Raw genomic sequence first — 16,907 nt, forward strand, 5'->3', positions numbered from 1 at the left:
TTGTAAGATAGTGCTGCATTCACAGGATGGATGAAAGAGAATTATACATGTTCAGAAAGCATACGATTCCCCCTAGGATTTCTGTAACCATGGAAACATATAGGGCTAGCAGGCCTGATTTCATGTTTTATTGTTCCAGCAGTAAAGAATTAAATTCTATAAATAACCACCCTAGCCCTTGGAATAAAATACTGCCCTTTTACTTCTCCATTAAAAACCAAAAATAATGCAGGTTCTATCCTGCTACAGTTAAAACATTCAGTATGAAGTGCCACGATCAGTTCCATAATTAAACTATGTGGGATGTCTCGGCTCATAAGTCACGTAGCCACGGTGAAGGGGACAGGATGAGATTTTTAATAAATACAAAATAAATATGAATGTGGTCAACCAAAAAAAAAAAAAAGCACCCCCATCAAATTTTCATGTGTTTTATTTAGGTGAACATACACATGGTCCACATACTCAATGAAAATAGTCATAAAATAATTTAAGAACTTATGTTGAAAGGTATTAGCAGCACCATCAGTATTGGAATAGCAGAAAATTCATGCCTCTAAGGCAGACATTTATGCCTGGATAAAAATGCCATCATTTGTAACAGGGGATGGGAATGGCTTTGTACGATGCTTTTGGGAGTCAGAGTTTTAAAACACACACTTTTTTTTGCTAAATACTTTGACGATTAATGTTACAAAAAATACAACTAAATAAGATACTGCATAGTATTTTAATTAACATAAAGAGATCGACATTGAGCTGTGTAAAGCAAGACTCAACATCTCCGCTTCCACGTACATTTCATTTCTGAGTAGAGAAATCTAAAATTTAAAACCAAAATATAGACCTAGTGTATTCTCTAAAAGACACACTTTAGGTGGAACGTATAGTACTACGAAAATACATATCTTCCATTCTGTTTAATAATTTACTTTAGTTAAAAAGTTGTGAAATTCTCATCACAAGAAGCGTATACAAATTCATGACTTTAGTAAATTAACAAAAAGGATTATTATTTTTTTTTTAAAACAAGGTTTAGCCCCGCTGTAACAATTATACAAGGAAGAAAAGAGACTACATTTATATGAAGGAATACAAATTTACACACATTTTACAGTGACTTATACCCTACACATCTACAAAATTCACAGTTATAATACAAGCAAGTACAACGCTGGGATAAAGCTGTTTGATACCAAAAAAAGTTTCTACTTTAAAAAAAGATAAACGGGAAGAGTTTCAAACTTCTGCACCAACTTTAAAATTCTAATCAGATCAAAATACACTTCCTTACACAAAAAATGCCCTTCAGCAAACGCAGACTGCTTTCCTGGGCGGGTGGAAGAGGGAGTTGCTGAGCTTCTTCTGGCCCCGCAGGCTGCGCCGCATGGTCAGCTTGTTGGAGTTCTTGCGCTGTGGCGTGGCGGACACGCCTTCTGGCTGGACACCGATGTTTCGACTCAGGCTGCGTCTTGGCTTCTTCACAGCTGGGCCAGAGTTGGATTCTTCTAATGTCCTTTTAAAGTTTGCTGTGGGTGTCCTCTCTGCATCTGGGGCTTTTGTTTGGCCATTAGGGGAGACCTTGAAGCCTTTTTGGTCCGTGCCTGAATTTGCGGAGTTGGAAGGGGAGAGGCTGACTGACAAACCGTTACTGTAGGATTCCTGTATCCTCAAAGCCAACGCTTTGGTGCACTTCTCCTCCTGTGGGCCTGAATCCTTCAGGGTCGCTCCTGATGAAGGTAAACTGCTTTTGGCAAGCTCGTTTGGCAGCTCTAAATATTTTTCCGAGATCATGTTGCTATGCATGAGGGGAGGAATAGGCTCAGAAGCATTCAGCCGTGGCCATGGATCATCTTCTAAAAGCTGAGGGGGGGAAAAAAAAAAAAAATAATAATTTATGCATAAATATAATTATTTCACCCACGTTATCCTTTGAGGGTGGAGGCTGCATGTGACAGAACTTCTCTAAACCTCATCAAGGACAGAAAAGTCCTACTCCAAAACAGAGTTATCTCTTCTCCACGCTGAGAGCTGGAAACAGATTCAAACTGTGGATCTGAACTCGGTACTTTGTTCATACCAGCTCCATAAAAGCATTTATTTCAGTCACCCAGTCTGCACGTGTCTCATAAGGGCAGATGTGTAACCGTCCCGTTCAGAGGGCTGCTCACACCTCCTCAGCCTCTGTACCTTCCTTTTTGCTGCTGGAAAACGCCGAGGAATCTGCGTGCAGCTGCTGTTGGTTTAGGCAGCCGTGTAGAAAGCAGTGCCTGCAATCCCTGTCCTATGATTTTCATCAGTAGCATTTTCCAACATGCAGACAGGACTTCCCTCCTTCAGACACTGTGATATATGCACCTATACCGCCTTCTGAAGATTTTATACATCAGATGGCCAAGCACTATGGCAGCAAACAGCAGAAGTCTTCCGACCTTTGTTACATTCAGAATTGTTAGTTACTGCATGACCAGATGATCAGGAAGATCTGTCATCCCTTTCATCATAGGTGTCCTGACTGCACACGAAGCTGGAGCACTGGACAAAGCTATTCTAAAAATAGTTACTGTTTGCTATGCAAAGTAACACATTTCATTGCCTAGTTTTATGCTCTACAACTTGTAAAGAAAGCAACTCCATTCCTCACAGCACATCTGCCCACTCTATGAAGCACAGTCATTCTGTGCTTTGAAGAGAAGCTGCTTAATATGACATCCTGAGAGCCAGGGACCTTCTAAACTCTACCCCTTCCTTCAGCTACTCATCCCTTCTGCAGCCTTTGATAAGTGTTTTTGCCTTATTCTCAGTTTTTCCAACAGGAAAATGGGGACAATACTTGCTTTCACTATCCACAGGGGGATTATGAAAATGAGTATTTATGCAGTGCCCTGAAGATATGAATTATGACCTTATTAAAGATTTAATTGTGAAGAAATCCCTAGCTACTCAGTGAGTCCTTCAAAAGTAAATTTCAAGGCCACGTTATTCTACATACCACCAGTGTAAGGCAAATGACAATTACTTTAAAGACAATAACATGCTGAAAACTCAGAGTAAGTCAGTGTAACATGAATAAACAGATGCTTTGGAATTCACAAACCAGAACAACTTCAATTCACCTTCAAGAACAGATCCAGGACTGCTCAGCACTTCTGAAAAACCTACTACTAGGGTTTAATAAAATGCACTGTGAAGAGAAAATAACCAGAATGGTTTCTAGCAGTTTCTTGGTTTTCCACTCCCCTCTACTCCCGAAAAGCGGAACACGGAAAACACTGAAAACTCAAACCAAACGTTACCTTGACAGGGGGGGTACAGCAGCGAGAGGGTGTCATGACATTCGTATCAGGGCTGCTATAGGAGGGACTCTCAGCCAAGTTGAGATACAATTCTTCTTCATTTTCCAAGTTGCTTTTGCTGTCCTGCAACGGCGAGATGCAGATGACGATGGCACTAGTGTTATCTGCACGAAGCATGCGCTGCCGCCACCGGCCCAGTGCTCTGTTCACCAGCATCTTGGCACAAGACTGGCGGTGCTCTCCCTTTACGGCAGAAGAAAGGGACAGAGAAAGCAATCAGGTCCAATTTACTTCATAAACAGAAGACAGACAGTTTATGTGGCACAGCCTGAGATATATATTCCTATATATTGTGCTAAAGGAGCTTGATTCAGAAACACAAGAGGAAATATTAATTGAAACGATCTTTCTTCTTAGTGAAATATAACTTTAAAATCAGTTTATGGCAGAATCCACATATATAGGAGTTCTTTAAGCCATAAAACTGATGCAATGTCTTACATAAATAGCCTGGTTGTAACACATCCTATAGTCTAAAAGTCTCTCAAGGGGTTTACTGACTATTTACTATCTGATGCTCAGATGCTCCACTATATAATTCTCAGATGTTTTGTAAAATAAACTAGAGAATAATTTAATTCAGACTCTGTAAAAATCATGTAAAAAGAAATAACTGTCTGCATTGTAACACGCATCTTTAATGTGAAATAAATTTCGTTTTCAGACAATATTTTGTGTAACTTCCGTAGAGAAGGAACATGTTATCTTCTTTATTCCAGATACCATCCTGGTAGTAAAATTTCCCCAAAATAACAACCAAATAAATCAAACAGTGTTAACATGTGTGGTATTTGACATCAGCCACACTGTAATAACTTCTGTGCAAAACTATGAACGTGCTCAAACAACAACGCCACTGTTGGGTACTTTTCATACATGTCAGACCAAGCAATTTTTGGAGGGGAAAAAAGTATTAAATTTCCACAATGACTTCTAGCCACTGCTCTCACCATGAAGCACTTTTTCTCCTCGTGATCCTGGCACATGGAGATAGCATCTTGAGGTGGGATCATGTTCCACAGTCCATCACTGCCAAGGATAATATATTTGTGCTTCTGGGGATCAATTGTGTGCACACTAGTGTCAGGTTCAGGAGACACAACAAATTCACCACTGTAGAAGTCGTAGCTCCAAAGATCACCTAGCAAAGAAGAACAAGTTTTTGAATTGTTAATTACACACGAAAATCTGAATCTTGGAAACTACAGAAAAATATTCCCATGAAAACAATTGCCACCAGTCTCAGGTCAGCAACAGTAACACGAAGTGATTTCAGTGCAATTACTGTTCTGCTGCTGTCACCTTCCCATCATAATTATTAACATGTAGCAATTGAAATAAAAACATCTTCAAACCAACCTATGTTTATAGGAGGTTGCCTACTCTCTTAAAACTAACATTTTTCAGAAAATGTAACAGATTAATACCTAGAAAACAGTGAAACCTCAATATCCAAACTAAAACCTATCTGAATACAATTCTCCTTAAACAGAAGTAAAGCCTTACTTTGTTGAACCCACACCAAACTTGCAAAAATCTGCCTTTCCAGTTCTTGGAACAGTTTATATACTGGAGACAAAATCCTTACCCTTGTACAGGGTACAAGTTTACAGAACTAGGTTGGAGTTTGGGAGGGAGGATCATATAAAACCCTTTGTTTCCCTAACATCACTTAGAGCATTAGACTGCAGTCTGCATCACAATGGTGTGCACACCCTAACAAGTCCTGCTCATAGAAAAAACAAAAAACCAAACCACAACGTGAAAACACACCAACCTAAGAAACCCCACCTTTTCACAGGCAAGGTGCTAAGCTGCTTTTGCTAAAATAAAAACCAAAACCCAAAACAACAACAACAACAAAAAAAAACCAAACAACCAACCAAAAAACCCCAACCCAAAACCAACTTGAGATCCTCCACAGCCACCTGAGCAATACAGAAACACATGGTTATGTCTTGGGGTGTGTGTATTTGTGCACACAGATGCCATGGGGAAGGAAAAAAGGAAGAGGGCAAAGGAGGAGAGACTGAAGCCTTTCCCCTCTTCATTTCTCTTTCTAATTCCTGCTCCTTACACAGCATCAGCATCACTTTCAAAGCCACACAGTGCTGTGCTAGAGCATCATTCCAGCTGAACACCATGTGCCAAATATTGGAGTTGGAAAGAAGCCACAGGAACACAAGTAGTGCCTGGGTTCCAGCAGGAAAGCAGAAAATGAGAGCTGAAGCCTCTCCCTGGGAAGGCTGCGTGCAGTGGACCTTTATTTTCACATCTTTCTTGCTATGTGAATGAGTTCGGGGTCACCTCACCAGTAACGATGGCCTGAACTGAATCCGAGTAACTCGCTGGAATCAAAACATCTCTTGGCTCAAGTCCTTCCTCCAAATCATCCTCAAGTGAAAACCACTCCAACAACAAAATCCATTTCTATATAAATTTATTTCATTTATCAGGTATACTTGAAAAAAATAAAAAGCTTTTCCTAAGGTTGGGCCTGTAAATCAAGAACAGTGTCACATTCTCTCCCTTTTTGTTTATGTTCATACACGGCTTCCTATAATGATGAGCAACAAGAAGTAACATTATTCTTTGCAAGCACTGGCTAAATTTTTCTGTGCAGAACACATGGCTTTAAAAGTAGAAATTAATTAAAATGTCAAAGTTGAGAAGCTTATAGGAGCTTAAGAACTCCAGTGTAAGAGTAAGGTTTTGTCAGGTTGGTTTTTTTCTTTGCTTTTTGCTGGCTTCAGAAAGCATGCCTGTAGCCTTCTTCCACATCCATCACCACCCTTTTAAAGATAATAAATAAGCTTTTTGTCTTCTTACTTCCTTCCATTAGCTTTGCCTTAAGCTATCAACCAGTTGAAAAGACTTTTCCAGAATCAGGAAAGGGAATACTTCAACTCAATTACTCCACTTCACCACAGCAAGCATGGATGGTCCATCCTCATTAAAGCACCAATTCACCTTCATTGCAGAGCAGCAGCAGACAGAAACACATGCTTCTAATAAGTGCTAATTAAAAGCCAAGCCTGCTCCTACAAAGGTGCACTCTCCCTCCACAGACTCACAACAAAGCAAGCCAGCTGGCAACAAGATCAAAATAAATACTGTAACAGAAGAGCTGAGCTCCAGCACAGCAATTATTGTCTATGAATTGCCATGAAAAGTCTTCATGCAATTTTTTTTTTTTTCACATCATGTCTGTCATGGACACAGCAGGTAAAATAAACAAGAGTTTGGGATCTTACAACCACCAAATCCTGGAATCAGTGGCAGCAATTTCCAATGTGCATAATATTTTTATGCATTTATGTGATAGTTTGTTCATACTCATTTAGGAGAAATGACAAATCTTATTAGCTGAATCATTTTTTTATTAAAAATACCATGCTCTGTGATAAAAATAACCTGCTGCTATTTAATGTTGGTTCATCTACATCCATGTCATCATGCCCATCTGCAGCTCTTCCTGAGAAAACAGCTGAGTAATAATCATACCCACTTCAGAGAATCTTCCTCCAAAAGGAAGAGGGCTCCTCATGGGGATAACTGGGAATATCACACTGGTCATCAAAGGGACAGACTCCAAGGATTAGAAACTTGCTGAAGGGCACATAGAGATTCTGGGAACACACCAATCCACACCTCACAAATCACAGGCCAAACCCCTGAGCAGGAGCCCAACCTTCCCAGTTGCCCTTGAAAGCCTTCCAGCCTCAGTGTCTCCCCTCCACAATGAGTTGCCCTTCTCAACACCATGGCCAAACTACAGACTGAGGTGTGGGCTTGACACAGGAACTGACAGCTGGCACACCACCATCTGCATTAGAACAGCTGCCAGACTTCCTGGTAGCAGCAGTCCACATCTCAGGCCAAATCCAGCTGCAGATCTCCAACTAAGCCACAGCTCTACATTGTTATCATCATTCTTAACTGGGGAGAGGGCTCAGAAAGAGAAAAAATGAGATACCACAAGAATAAAGTATTTTTTCGTGAAAGCAACGGCTGAGGAGTAGCTGGACTAGTTCAAGGTCTCAGAGCTTCAAAGACTAAGTTTATTAAACACCCATTTTTTGGTAAAATGCATTCTTTCAATAACCTCCTGGAGCATCGCCTCTGTCAAACAGCATTGCGAGTTTGCTGGGAATGTACAGTGAGAACTGAATCTCCATGAGTTTTAAATTCAACTGTACTCATCTCTTCAAGCTCAAAAATCTCTCGGAAATACACAACAACTGATTTACAAAGTTGTACGATGGACCAGTGTTAAAGCACAATGGGGTATTAACTGACCAACTCCAGACAAGTCTGGAGCTACAGGGAGCTCTGGATGTCAGAAACTGAGGAAAAAAAAAATAATAATCCAGCTTTTCTTCTGTGACCCAGGAAAAATTCCACAAAATGTATTTGAAGCCTGAGGCATATAGAAAAATCCAGATTCTTCCTTCCTCAGCCTAGAAGGAAACAACCAGCACTTGCAAGTGCCCTAAAGAAATTATCTTCAGCATTAATCTACTGTCAGCCTACTCCCATAAACCCACAAACCCAGACTAATCAAGCAGAGGAGTGATCCTTGCTGGAACAGTACTTCACTTAAAGAGCAATTCTCATAGATCCTTCAACTCCAAGCCAGCAAAAGCCAACCCATGGCACTAGGGTGAGGGACTTTTTGTTCTTCTCCCTAAAGGGCAGAGCACCACAGACTGAGTTGATGCTTTTTCAAGCTGCTGCATAGATAGAATACAAATGTCAGCTGTGTGTCTTTCTCTGGCCAGCTGGAGAGCACAGCAGCTGAGGAATACATGACAAACTTAGGAAGAGTCACTTTACATGGTACCTCTGTTACAGTTCTGAGAAGGAAAAAGGGAGAGGAAATAAGACAGAAAGCAGAGCACACTTTTCCTTGTGCATTTCAAAGTGCTCTGAAATCTTTAATTCCATCCCAAAACAAGGAGTTGGACAAGTGACCATTCAGCAGACGGGGAAGCCAAGAAAGCAAGATGGTGTGATACACCAAAGGCTCACATTGCAGAACTGGAATGCCAGGTTCTCAGACTTCACTTTGTGAGCCACACTATTTTTGTTCCAAATTAAAACACAAACATTTACAAAACTCAACAATCTTGTTCTCTAAAATCTTACAGAGCAGGAATACTTCTTTTGGTGTGAAGCTTGCATACTTCTTTTTCAAAACAAAAAAAAAAGTGGCATTCATGGAGCTCCTTCTGTATTTTCCAGAAAAAAAAATCATACCTGTTTTTTAGTCACAACTAGAACTGGAATAATATATAGAGATCTACAGAAAAATTACATTGCATCTTATGAAATGAAAAATAGATGTTTGAAATCAGATACTAAAGGAGCAGGAAACCAATTCAGCTACCTGTAAGAATATATCAAAACATGCAGTCTATCTCATCTGCTTACTATAACTTTTTAAAACACAATGGAAAAAAACCTACTTGTAAATCTGCTGCTGCCAGGAAAGTAATTGAAATTACAAACAAAAAACACCCATCATATAAGTAGACTGAACTGGATTAAGCCCAAAACCTTCTTACAGCAAAAGTATGTCCAAAAGTCTCATAAATCAAGTCTTTCATTTATGTTTCTGGAGCATGCTGGTTTGAATACAAAAATATCTTTTGGTTTTAATAGAGGAAAGAGAAGTTTACTTTTGTTATTCAGTCCAACACGAACACCCAGTTTGATTAATCCCAGATCTTTTAAAAGCAAAGTTTTATCTAAGAGGTCTGCTAGTACAAAGAGAAGACTTGCAGAACTTCCTTTTTTCACTGCCAGTGAGGCAGCACTGCTAGGAAGTGAGACAAATCTCAGCGAGGATACAGACAGGAACCACTTAAAACCATTCAGGCTGAGCTGGGGTGAAAAACGTTTCCACCAAAACTGATGGTAACCGAGTCCTACAGCCACGAGAGGGCATCTTCACAGCAGCCTAGAGATGAACGCAACGCAGAATCCAGTTCAGACAACCCAGGAACCATCAGACAGTTCAGCCTGAGGGGTGGGGACAAAACTGAAGGTAGAAGTAAGAAGAAAAATTACACTGAAGCACTTGAGCCTTTCAAACTGTCACTGCTCCTGTAAAAGTACTTTTTAGAAGTTTCTTTTACATCCTATTTTAGTCAAACCTGTTGAAAGAATGTCCCCCTCAGTACTATGCAGAAAATGAAAACATGGACAAGAGAATGGTTATTTCAACAGCAAATTAAACAAATAATGACATTTTAAATGAATGATTAAATAAAAGCTGCTCATAAGTCAGTCTCCACCATGACTGCTCATCTCTGCTTCTCTGTTAGCAAAATCACAGGTAACAGAAAAAAGGTGTCTGCCTAGGGCTACACCACAGCACACTGCATGAGAAAAGTCTGCAAGAATTAATGTGCAGAAGTAGAGGTGAAGAGCTAAAATGGCATGCAGAAAGCTACTGACAATTTCTGGCCTTGAATAACATCCTTCAAATGAACACTAAGGTGGAATTTCAAGCTTCAAAAGACAATCTTGGCAGCATTTGCTTAGCTGAAGACAAGGGGTAAGTAATGAAGTCGACAAAAGATTTACTAGATTTAGACCTGAACTAATTTACCAACAAAAGAGATCCCATACGATTTAAAATACCAATTGAGACCCATTTGAGCCACCACACCAGACATTACCAGTCAACTTGATCAGGCTGGGGGACAGCTGGGGATATGAACTTAAATAGCAGCTTCAGAAAACTACAATGAGTTTAAGTTACACTTATAGCCAACCTACAAAGCTCAGGGATTAATCACATCATTTGCCTACTTGTTTCTACACTCTGTTCTTGTTTCAAGCTGTACCATAAGATATTCAGAGCTCAGACTGCAGCTTTTCTGTACTTCCCTTATTTTGTATACCACCTTGGAAAGTTACACACATTGCCAGATTTTACTTCCAAATTGGTTTCCAAAGATCAAAACTCTTTGTTCCGTTTTTCCACGATGGGTTCAACACATGGGAACAAAACACACATCATCCTGCACACTTACAGCCTTGTTCTTATCATCCCCCAAACGGGTCTAAGTTTATGTATTTAGAGTTGGCAGAGCTGAAACGGAGCCCTTCTGCCAGCATGAATCTGGCTGTTAGGTTACGTTATACACTGAGCAGGTTATTTCCCCTCTCGGCCTTCTTCCCTGAGACACACACACAGAAGTGTGCTCAGAGGAGTCTGCAGTGCCTTCCTGAGTACCACACAGAGTTCCTGTCTCCACAGGGAGACAATAACTAATACATGATGCAATGACACACGCAGACACTTCAAAACACACAAGTTACATGATGGCTCGTTGCCCCTGAGCACCTGCTCTACCATATCCAGTAATTTGCACTCGTAGCCTTGCCTTACACAAAGGGATTTAAGTAATTTGAGTTACCTCATACCTGCTTTAGGGACAGGGGTACAAAATGGACAGTTACCATGAAGCTACAGGTGCCAGGAAACTCACTCAAAGGATTACACTCTAAGGAAACAAAATGCTCTTCTGATCAGAACGGCTAGCAAGTCCTGAGGTGAACAACTCAGGGATTGCACAGGATTTGTAAATATCTATTACGAGAAATTGATACAAAGATATTTTCATTGCCCAGAAAAGGTTAGCAGAAATAGCTGTGCTTAAGATGTAGAATACTCTGCTACAGTTTAAAATATTTCACTAGAAGACTTGAATCCCGTACACAGTAAAAGCAGCATTCAGATACTTTACAGACAGTATGAAGCCAAAGTATTTCTGACTTGTTATGGGGCTATAAATAAATTAAACATCACTTAAATGCAGCCTCTACTGTCGTGAGAAGCAGTGGTAATAAAAAGCACATACCACAAATGCTTATTTTAAGGGAGAAAGACACTGTAGGCAATCAGAACAGTAAAGGGAATGTCAACAGAACTAAATCTGCCCAGAAGGACTTCTATTGCACCACTCTCCTTTCTGCTGTCCAAACACCTGACCAGTGCAACACTTCTCCCCAGTGCTTTATTCCTGCCATTTCCAACACTTCTGCTCTCCTCCTTACAATGAGTGCCAGGACTGGATGAGGGATGAGACTACATCAACATATTTTAAAGTGTTGTAAGAAAAAAAGAAACTTAAAAAAAACCCAAAACCCTGTGTTCTAAATTTTAGGAAGAAAAACTTCAGAAAAAAACCCAAACACCTATGGTCTAAAGTTTAGGGTTTTTAATCAGATAATCTGCCCACTTTAAAGACAGTAAATGCACAACTCTAGGTTTCTCTCAGCAGTGCAGAGTAGAGTATTGACAGACTCTTGCTCTCCTACTAAAAATTACTGTCCAGTTACTGTCCAGTCTGGGATCTGTACGGGATTTCCATCATGAATAACAACCGAGTCTGGATTTAGCAAAAAGAATCATTGTGTGAGGTCTTAGTGGGATGGACTGGAGTGTGGGGAACCTGTACACGTCAACACTGACAGTTATTACTCCACTCAGAGAGGCTCCAACGCAGCGGTGCTGTGCCAACCAGGGGGGCAATCTGGGAGCCAGCCAAGAGGTCGAGCAGGGCTCAATAGCACGAATGCAAATGGCTTCGGTCGTGGTAGGTCTTTTGTAAGCGGCGTAAGGGGCATGCTGGCCTCAGAAAGGAGTTAAATCCTGTTTCCAAACTGCGAGCGTCTGTGCACCATCTGGGTCCTGCAGAGCGAAGCAGCTGCGTTCCTTTTTCCAGGAGGTTTGTCATACCTCCTCAGAAGGGGAGGTGAAAAGGCTACGGAGGCTCCTTGAGCAGCAAACACCAAACACTGTCACATCATGAGCCTGTTTCTCCATGATTTGAGATAACAAAAGCCTTCTTTGGACCTTTCAAACCTGCTAACTTTTGACACCAATTGTGAAAGGATAGGTGTTCTCATTTCTTGGACCTGAAGCTCTCCTGTAATCCTCTTCATCCACGTAACGGGAAAGAACGCGATAGGCAGCTAACAGATGCCTCATTCCTTGAATTCCCATATGCACACAAAACCCAGCCAAATCCTTTTGTCTGACTTGCTGAGAGGAATCAGATCAAAAATCATTGAGCTATTTAGACAAACAACAAACTTGCAATCATCAGAATGAAAGATTCATCAAAATTAAGTATACACTTTTTGTTATCTACGAGGAACACACACCCCTCTGCAGAAACGGGGAAGAGAGGAATGTGTTGCTCAGGGGATGAAGATCTCTTTCCTAGTCATCTATTAACCCTGAAGGATTTCTCAGACTCTCAGGTCAATTTTACTAACCCTAAAATAAGCAACTACCTTGCCTAAAATGTCACATAATAAAGGCTTTTAAGAGAAAAATATTCATAAAATTAAAATTTTATTATTAAAAGATCACCCTCCAGCCATCTAGCCACCTTTGACTGTTTCCTTGATACACAGTTAGTTACCACTGCAAAATTATTCTTAACACTGGACAAATCCATGTGAAAGTGATATCACTGCCTTTGAAATAAGACACAGTAATGCTATGCAATTATCAAGATGACCAGGGTCCCAGGAACAGACTGTCCCCGTGACACACTGCCAGCTGAGCTAGGAACACTGACAACACTATCACATAACTGTCAAGCTTGCCAAGAAGAAATTAAGTCACAGGACAGTTTTCACAGGTAAAAATATGATATTGTATCTCCATAAAATCAAATCTACACCAGGTATATCTGGATTCTTCACAGGGGCAAAGAGAGGAAGGAAGGAAACAAAATTAATTGCAGAAGATTGGAATTCCGCAATGAAATTTAAGGAAGAAAACCTGACCAGAAAACACTAACACTCATAGGCAAGAGGGATCCAAAGATTAAGTTATGAAGTATTTCTCAAAAACCATTCATAGCACATTTGCTCAGTGCTGTAATATGCCTCTTTTGTCCTCTGAATAAAGTGTTCCTCAAAGAGAGTTTCCCATTACTAAAAGCCTCGCAACAGCAAGTTACAGATAAAACACAGACTTGACTTTCATCCCTTTGCTCATTCTATGCTAAGTCTTGAAAGAAAACAGATTCACCACAAAAGGAAGACCAAAGTAATTCATCTGCTAGGCAGCAAAACTTAGTCTTGCCACCACCTTGTCAAAAATTACAGTTCTATTATTTCAGTAAGAAAAAGACAAATGTACTCTCCATTTTGGAGACACATTCTGCTTTGTACGTTTTCATTTGCAACAGAAATGAAGTACCATCCTTGTAAGACTGACATTTAAAATCCTGCCTGTTGTAGGGCAAGTCCTTCACTCATCAGTGACACCTTCTACAGCTTTATTTGAAAAGTGAAATCCATACTGTATTAAAAACACTTTGAAAAGGCTGGCACTTTCAGAAAGCCTTGTCATCAAGGCAAGTGAGAAAATCCCTCTAAACCATCTCTTTTGGCAAAACAGAGTGTAACTCAGTTCTGGTGTTCTGCAGGCGGTGGTGTCTCACTTTCCAAGCACGGGCACGACTTACCAAGCGCTCTGGCAACTGCCAGGAACGGAATCTGGTCGATGACGGTGCTGCGGCGCACGGGGCCATTGTGAGTCAGACGAGGCCTCTTCCAAACGACACGATTCACGCCAGACTTGTTGATCACACTAGAAACATCAGAAAGAGGCAGAGGTTAAAAAGGAATGGAAAGGAAAGCATGAAAGTTCATTTCAATGACACAAAACAAGTTAAATATGCTAATATGGAGTCAATAACGAATGACAGCACCCTCAGGGAAGTCCACAGCACAATTAAGTATTTCAAGACACATGGTATCACTTAGATAGTTTCATTCCATATTAAGCCAAAGGGAAAAGTGAGAGATGAAGGGCAGAAGAAAAGAAAAAGCAGGGGAATTAAGACCTGGAAGAAATTCTGCTGGCTGCAATAACCAGATGTAAGAGTGTCTTTTAATCTGTTGGAGAAAAAGCAAAACTGAATTTGCTTTCCTCAGCTGAGGACCATCAACGTCAATTCACTCGGGTGGAAATACCATGTAGTTCCTCCTTTAGTTTTCTCCATCTGCCAAAGCTCAGCAGTAAAGAGCACCACAGTACCACAGAAAAAAAACAAAAGAGAAAGGAGCAGCCTTCTGTAGGGATTTCCTTAATGGTGCAACACAAGGCAGAAATTAAAGAGGAACTCTTCATACCTGCTCTCTGCTGAAAGCAGGAGATAGGGAGAAACAGGTCTTCATTTGAATGGTAACACCTGCTCTGAGGCACTGAACACTGGGTTTAGTTCTCAGAGATGGCATTAGAAGGGTCAAAGGAGAAGCTACAGAGCAAGTAAGTGGGGCAGCTGTTATGGGGCAGGGAAGGCAGAGAACAAAGAACAGAGTGAGTATTAGGCCACCAGGAAGGAAAAGGTAATGGAACACAGAAATAGCAAAGCTTGGTCCCAACCAAGTTAAGAACTAGATACTTAAAAGCTAGCTTTTAACCAAGGAACAGCCATTGGTAATTAGAAACTGAGAACCTCTGGAACAGCCTCAAGATTCCTCATACTGAAGCTATTCAAGATGCACTTCCTGAGACTTCAAAGGCCTTAACAACAAGGGCATGTTTAGCTCCATCCTTTCGCATGCACAGTGCAAAGTCACAACCACCGCATCCTAAAAATCAGTCTCACCCATTTGTACAACTAATGGCCACACAAAGCCAACTTCAGTCATTATCTGAAAGAAGACCTCATCCCACACTCAGAGACTGTTACTGGGAAAATACCATTTTAATGAAAGACTCAATTATGCTCTCCCATTAACTTTTCCCAATTCACTCTCATGAAATAAAAGACATTAAAAAGTGTAGTTGCATGGTTCCACCTCACTCCTACCATTTGCCTCACAACAGCCTGCACCAGCCAGCCTGGGAAAAACTGAAGGAGCACCAGTAAAAAAAACTTTTTCTTTTTTTTTTTTTTTTTTTTAAGATTTTTTTAACATTTCCTCCTGATAAAAAGTCCCAGGGAATGCTTCTCTGAAGCTTCAGAGACTTTCAGTCTCCAAGACACACAACTTGCAAACCCACACATTTACAAGTGCTAACCTAGCGAAACTGGTAGTTACCCTCTCTGAAAAGCTACCACCCCTAATACAGCTAACTGCTCAACTTCCACCTGCTGGAGATACAAATATCTGAAGGTTAATGAGCTGACAGGCTTCTCCTATGAACGATACCAACAGGGAAACTTTCAGTGATCTGTCTCTGAACTGCTAAGAGAAGGAAACTGTGCCCATCCATCTGGTGTGGCACCATAGAACGAAGGAACAGAGAGCTCCTGTGAAGCTACGCCAAACCCAAGCCCTGAGGTTTGTCTCAAAACATTAGTGCCAACTGATAAACCTGCCTGCCTCCTCCTCAGTCACAGGGAACACACAGCAACCACAACTCCTAACATCTGCCAGGTCCTGACAATGAAGAAGTTACCAGTCTCAAGATACGCGTTAAAATGCTGTATTCTAACAATTTAAGTGTCTATTCAAACACAGCAAATGTGTCTCATTTCAAATCTAAGTTTTGGGGTTTTTTTTTTTTTCAATGTTCCTTAAATGGAAGCCTTGAAGAGCCTACTCAAAAGCTGCCATTGTCACCTCAGAAACAATGCAGAATGTATGGGAAATGACAAAACAGATACTCCAGAGCTCGTATCTTTATCTATATGGAAAGGCAATTTTTTTCCCCTCCAGATTAATCAGATTTTAATGAAAAATAGGTCAAATATCAGTATCTTTACTTGCAAAGTTTTCAGTGAACATTTAGAATTGTAACCACACATCAGCTGCATGGGAATCCACCAGGAAGTTAAAATTTTGTTTATACCATAAACCACTAATAAAAAAGCACAACGGTGTAACGATAGATCACTATAACTCATACCCCAACAAGCTAGGAAAAAAAACAGAGCACAGATAGGGAAGGAATATAAATAGACTATGACATTCACCAGCTTGCTTGCCCCCCACTAAAACAAGCGAGCTGAACCCTAGTTCAGTCAGAAGGACACAAACAGCACCCAGAGATCAAACCTGAAATAGAAATCAGAGACACTTACCTGCCCCCAAGGCCTTCAATTCTCTCCCTTTCTTTAGGAAGTTCCGGTTTATGGTCCTGTGTCACCTCCACAGCTCTCACAAAGTCGTCTTTGGGGTCATCCTGGACTCCCAGGACCACTCCTGAATCGCCAACGTGAGCAACGTACATCTTTGACCCGCGGATAATCACCACGCTGGCAGTAGTTCCTGATGTGCTTGGGAGACCTGTCATGGTCTTCGGCCACTCTGCTGCAATGAGAAAAAAGCAAAAAAACAAAACAAAACAAAAACCACCTTTGAATTTAATTCTGTGGAACTGATAATGTTTTGAAGACCAAGATGAGGGGTGTGCCACAGAGGATTGTGTAACATTCCGATACGGTGTGTGCTTAACCACAGTGTGGCCAGGCAAACCAGTGCCCTCAGGTCCCCCCACTTTCATAACATCACTCCCCTAGGTACAGCTCAAATTAATACATATTAATTATGTGTTAATTA

The 16,907-nt window shown here is 40.8% G+C and overlaps 1 protein-coding gene across 1 annotated transcript; it reads right to left on the reverse strand.

The window, feature by feature from the left end:
* Nucleotides 1-415: 415 nt before the first annotated feature.
* On the reverse strand, nt 416-16,652 carry PPM1D (protein phosphatase, Mg2+/Mn2+ dependent 1D). Its single transcript, XM_010165943.1, has 5 exons — nt 16,430-16,652; nt 13,859-13,983; nt 4,307-4,497; nt 3,297-3,539; nt 416-1,863 (listed from the first exon to the last, which is right to left on the reverse strand). Exons 1-5 carry the CDS (start codon nt 16,639-16,641, stop codon nt 1,309-1,311), a joined length of 1,326 nt encoding a protein of 441 aa, XP_010164245.1. The 5' UTR covers nt 16,642-16,652; the 3' UTR covers nt 416-1,308.
* Nucleotides 16,653-16,907: the final 255 nt, after the last annotated feature.

The sequence above is a fragment of the Antrostomus carolinensis genome, unplaced genomic scaffold (genome assembly GCF_000700745.2).
Source record: "Antrostomus carolinensis isolate BGI_N321 unplaced genomic scaffold, ASM70074v2 scaffold19924, whole genome shotgun sequence".
In the NCBI taxonomy this organism is placed as follows: domain Eukaryota; kingdom Metazoa; phylum Chordata; class Aves; order Caprimulgiformes; family Caprimulgidae; genus Antrostomus; species Antrostomus carolinensis.

What these genes read in the sequence shown, in the direction of transcription:
- PPM1D (XM_010165943.1), bottom strand. Translation starts at nt 16,641, where the DNA reads ATGACAGGTCTCCCAAGCACATCAGGAACTACTGCCAGCGTGGTGATT. An exon ending in GGCAGTTGCCAGAGCGCTTG is followed by an intron (nt 4,498 to 13,858) that starts GTAAGTCGTGCC and finishes CTTCTTTGCTAG; the next exon opens with GTGATCTTTGGAGCTACGAC. An exon ending in AGGAGAAAAAGTGCTTCATG is followed by an intron (nt 3,540 to 4,306) that starts GTGAGAGCAGTG and finishes TCTGCCGTAAAG; the next exon opens with GGAGAGCACCGCCAGTCTTG.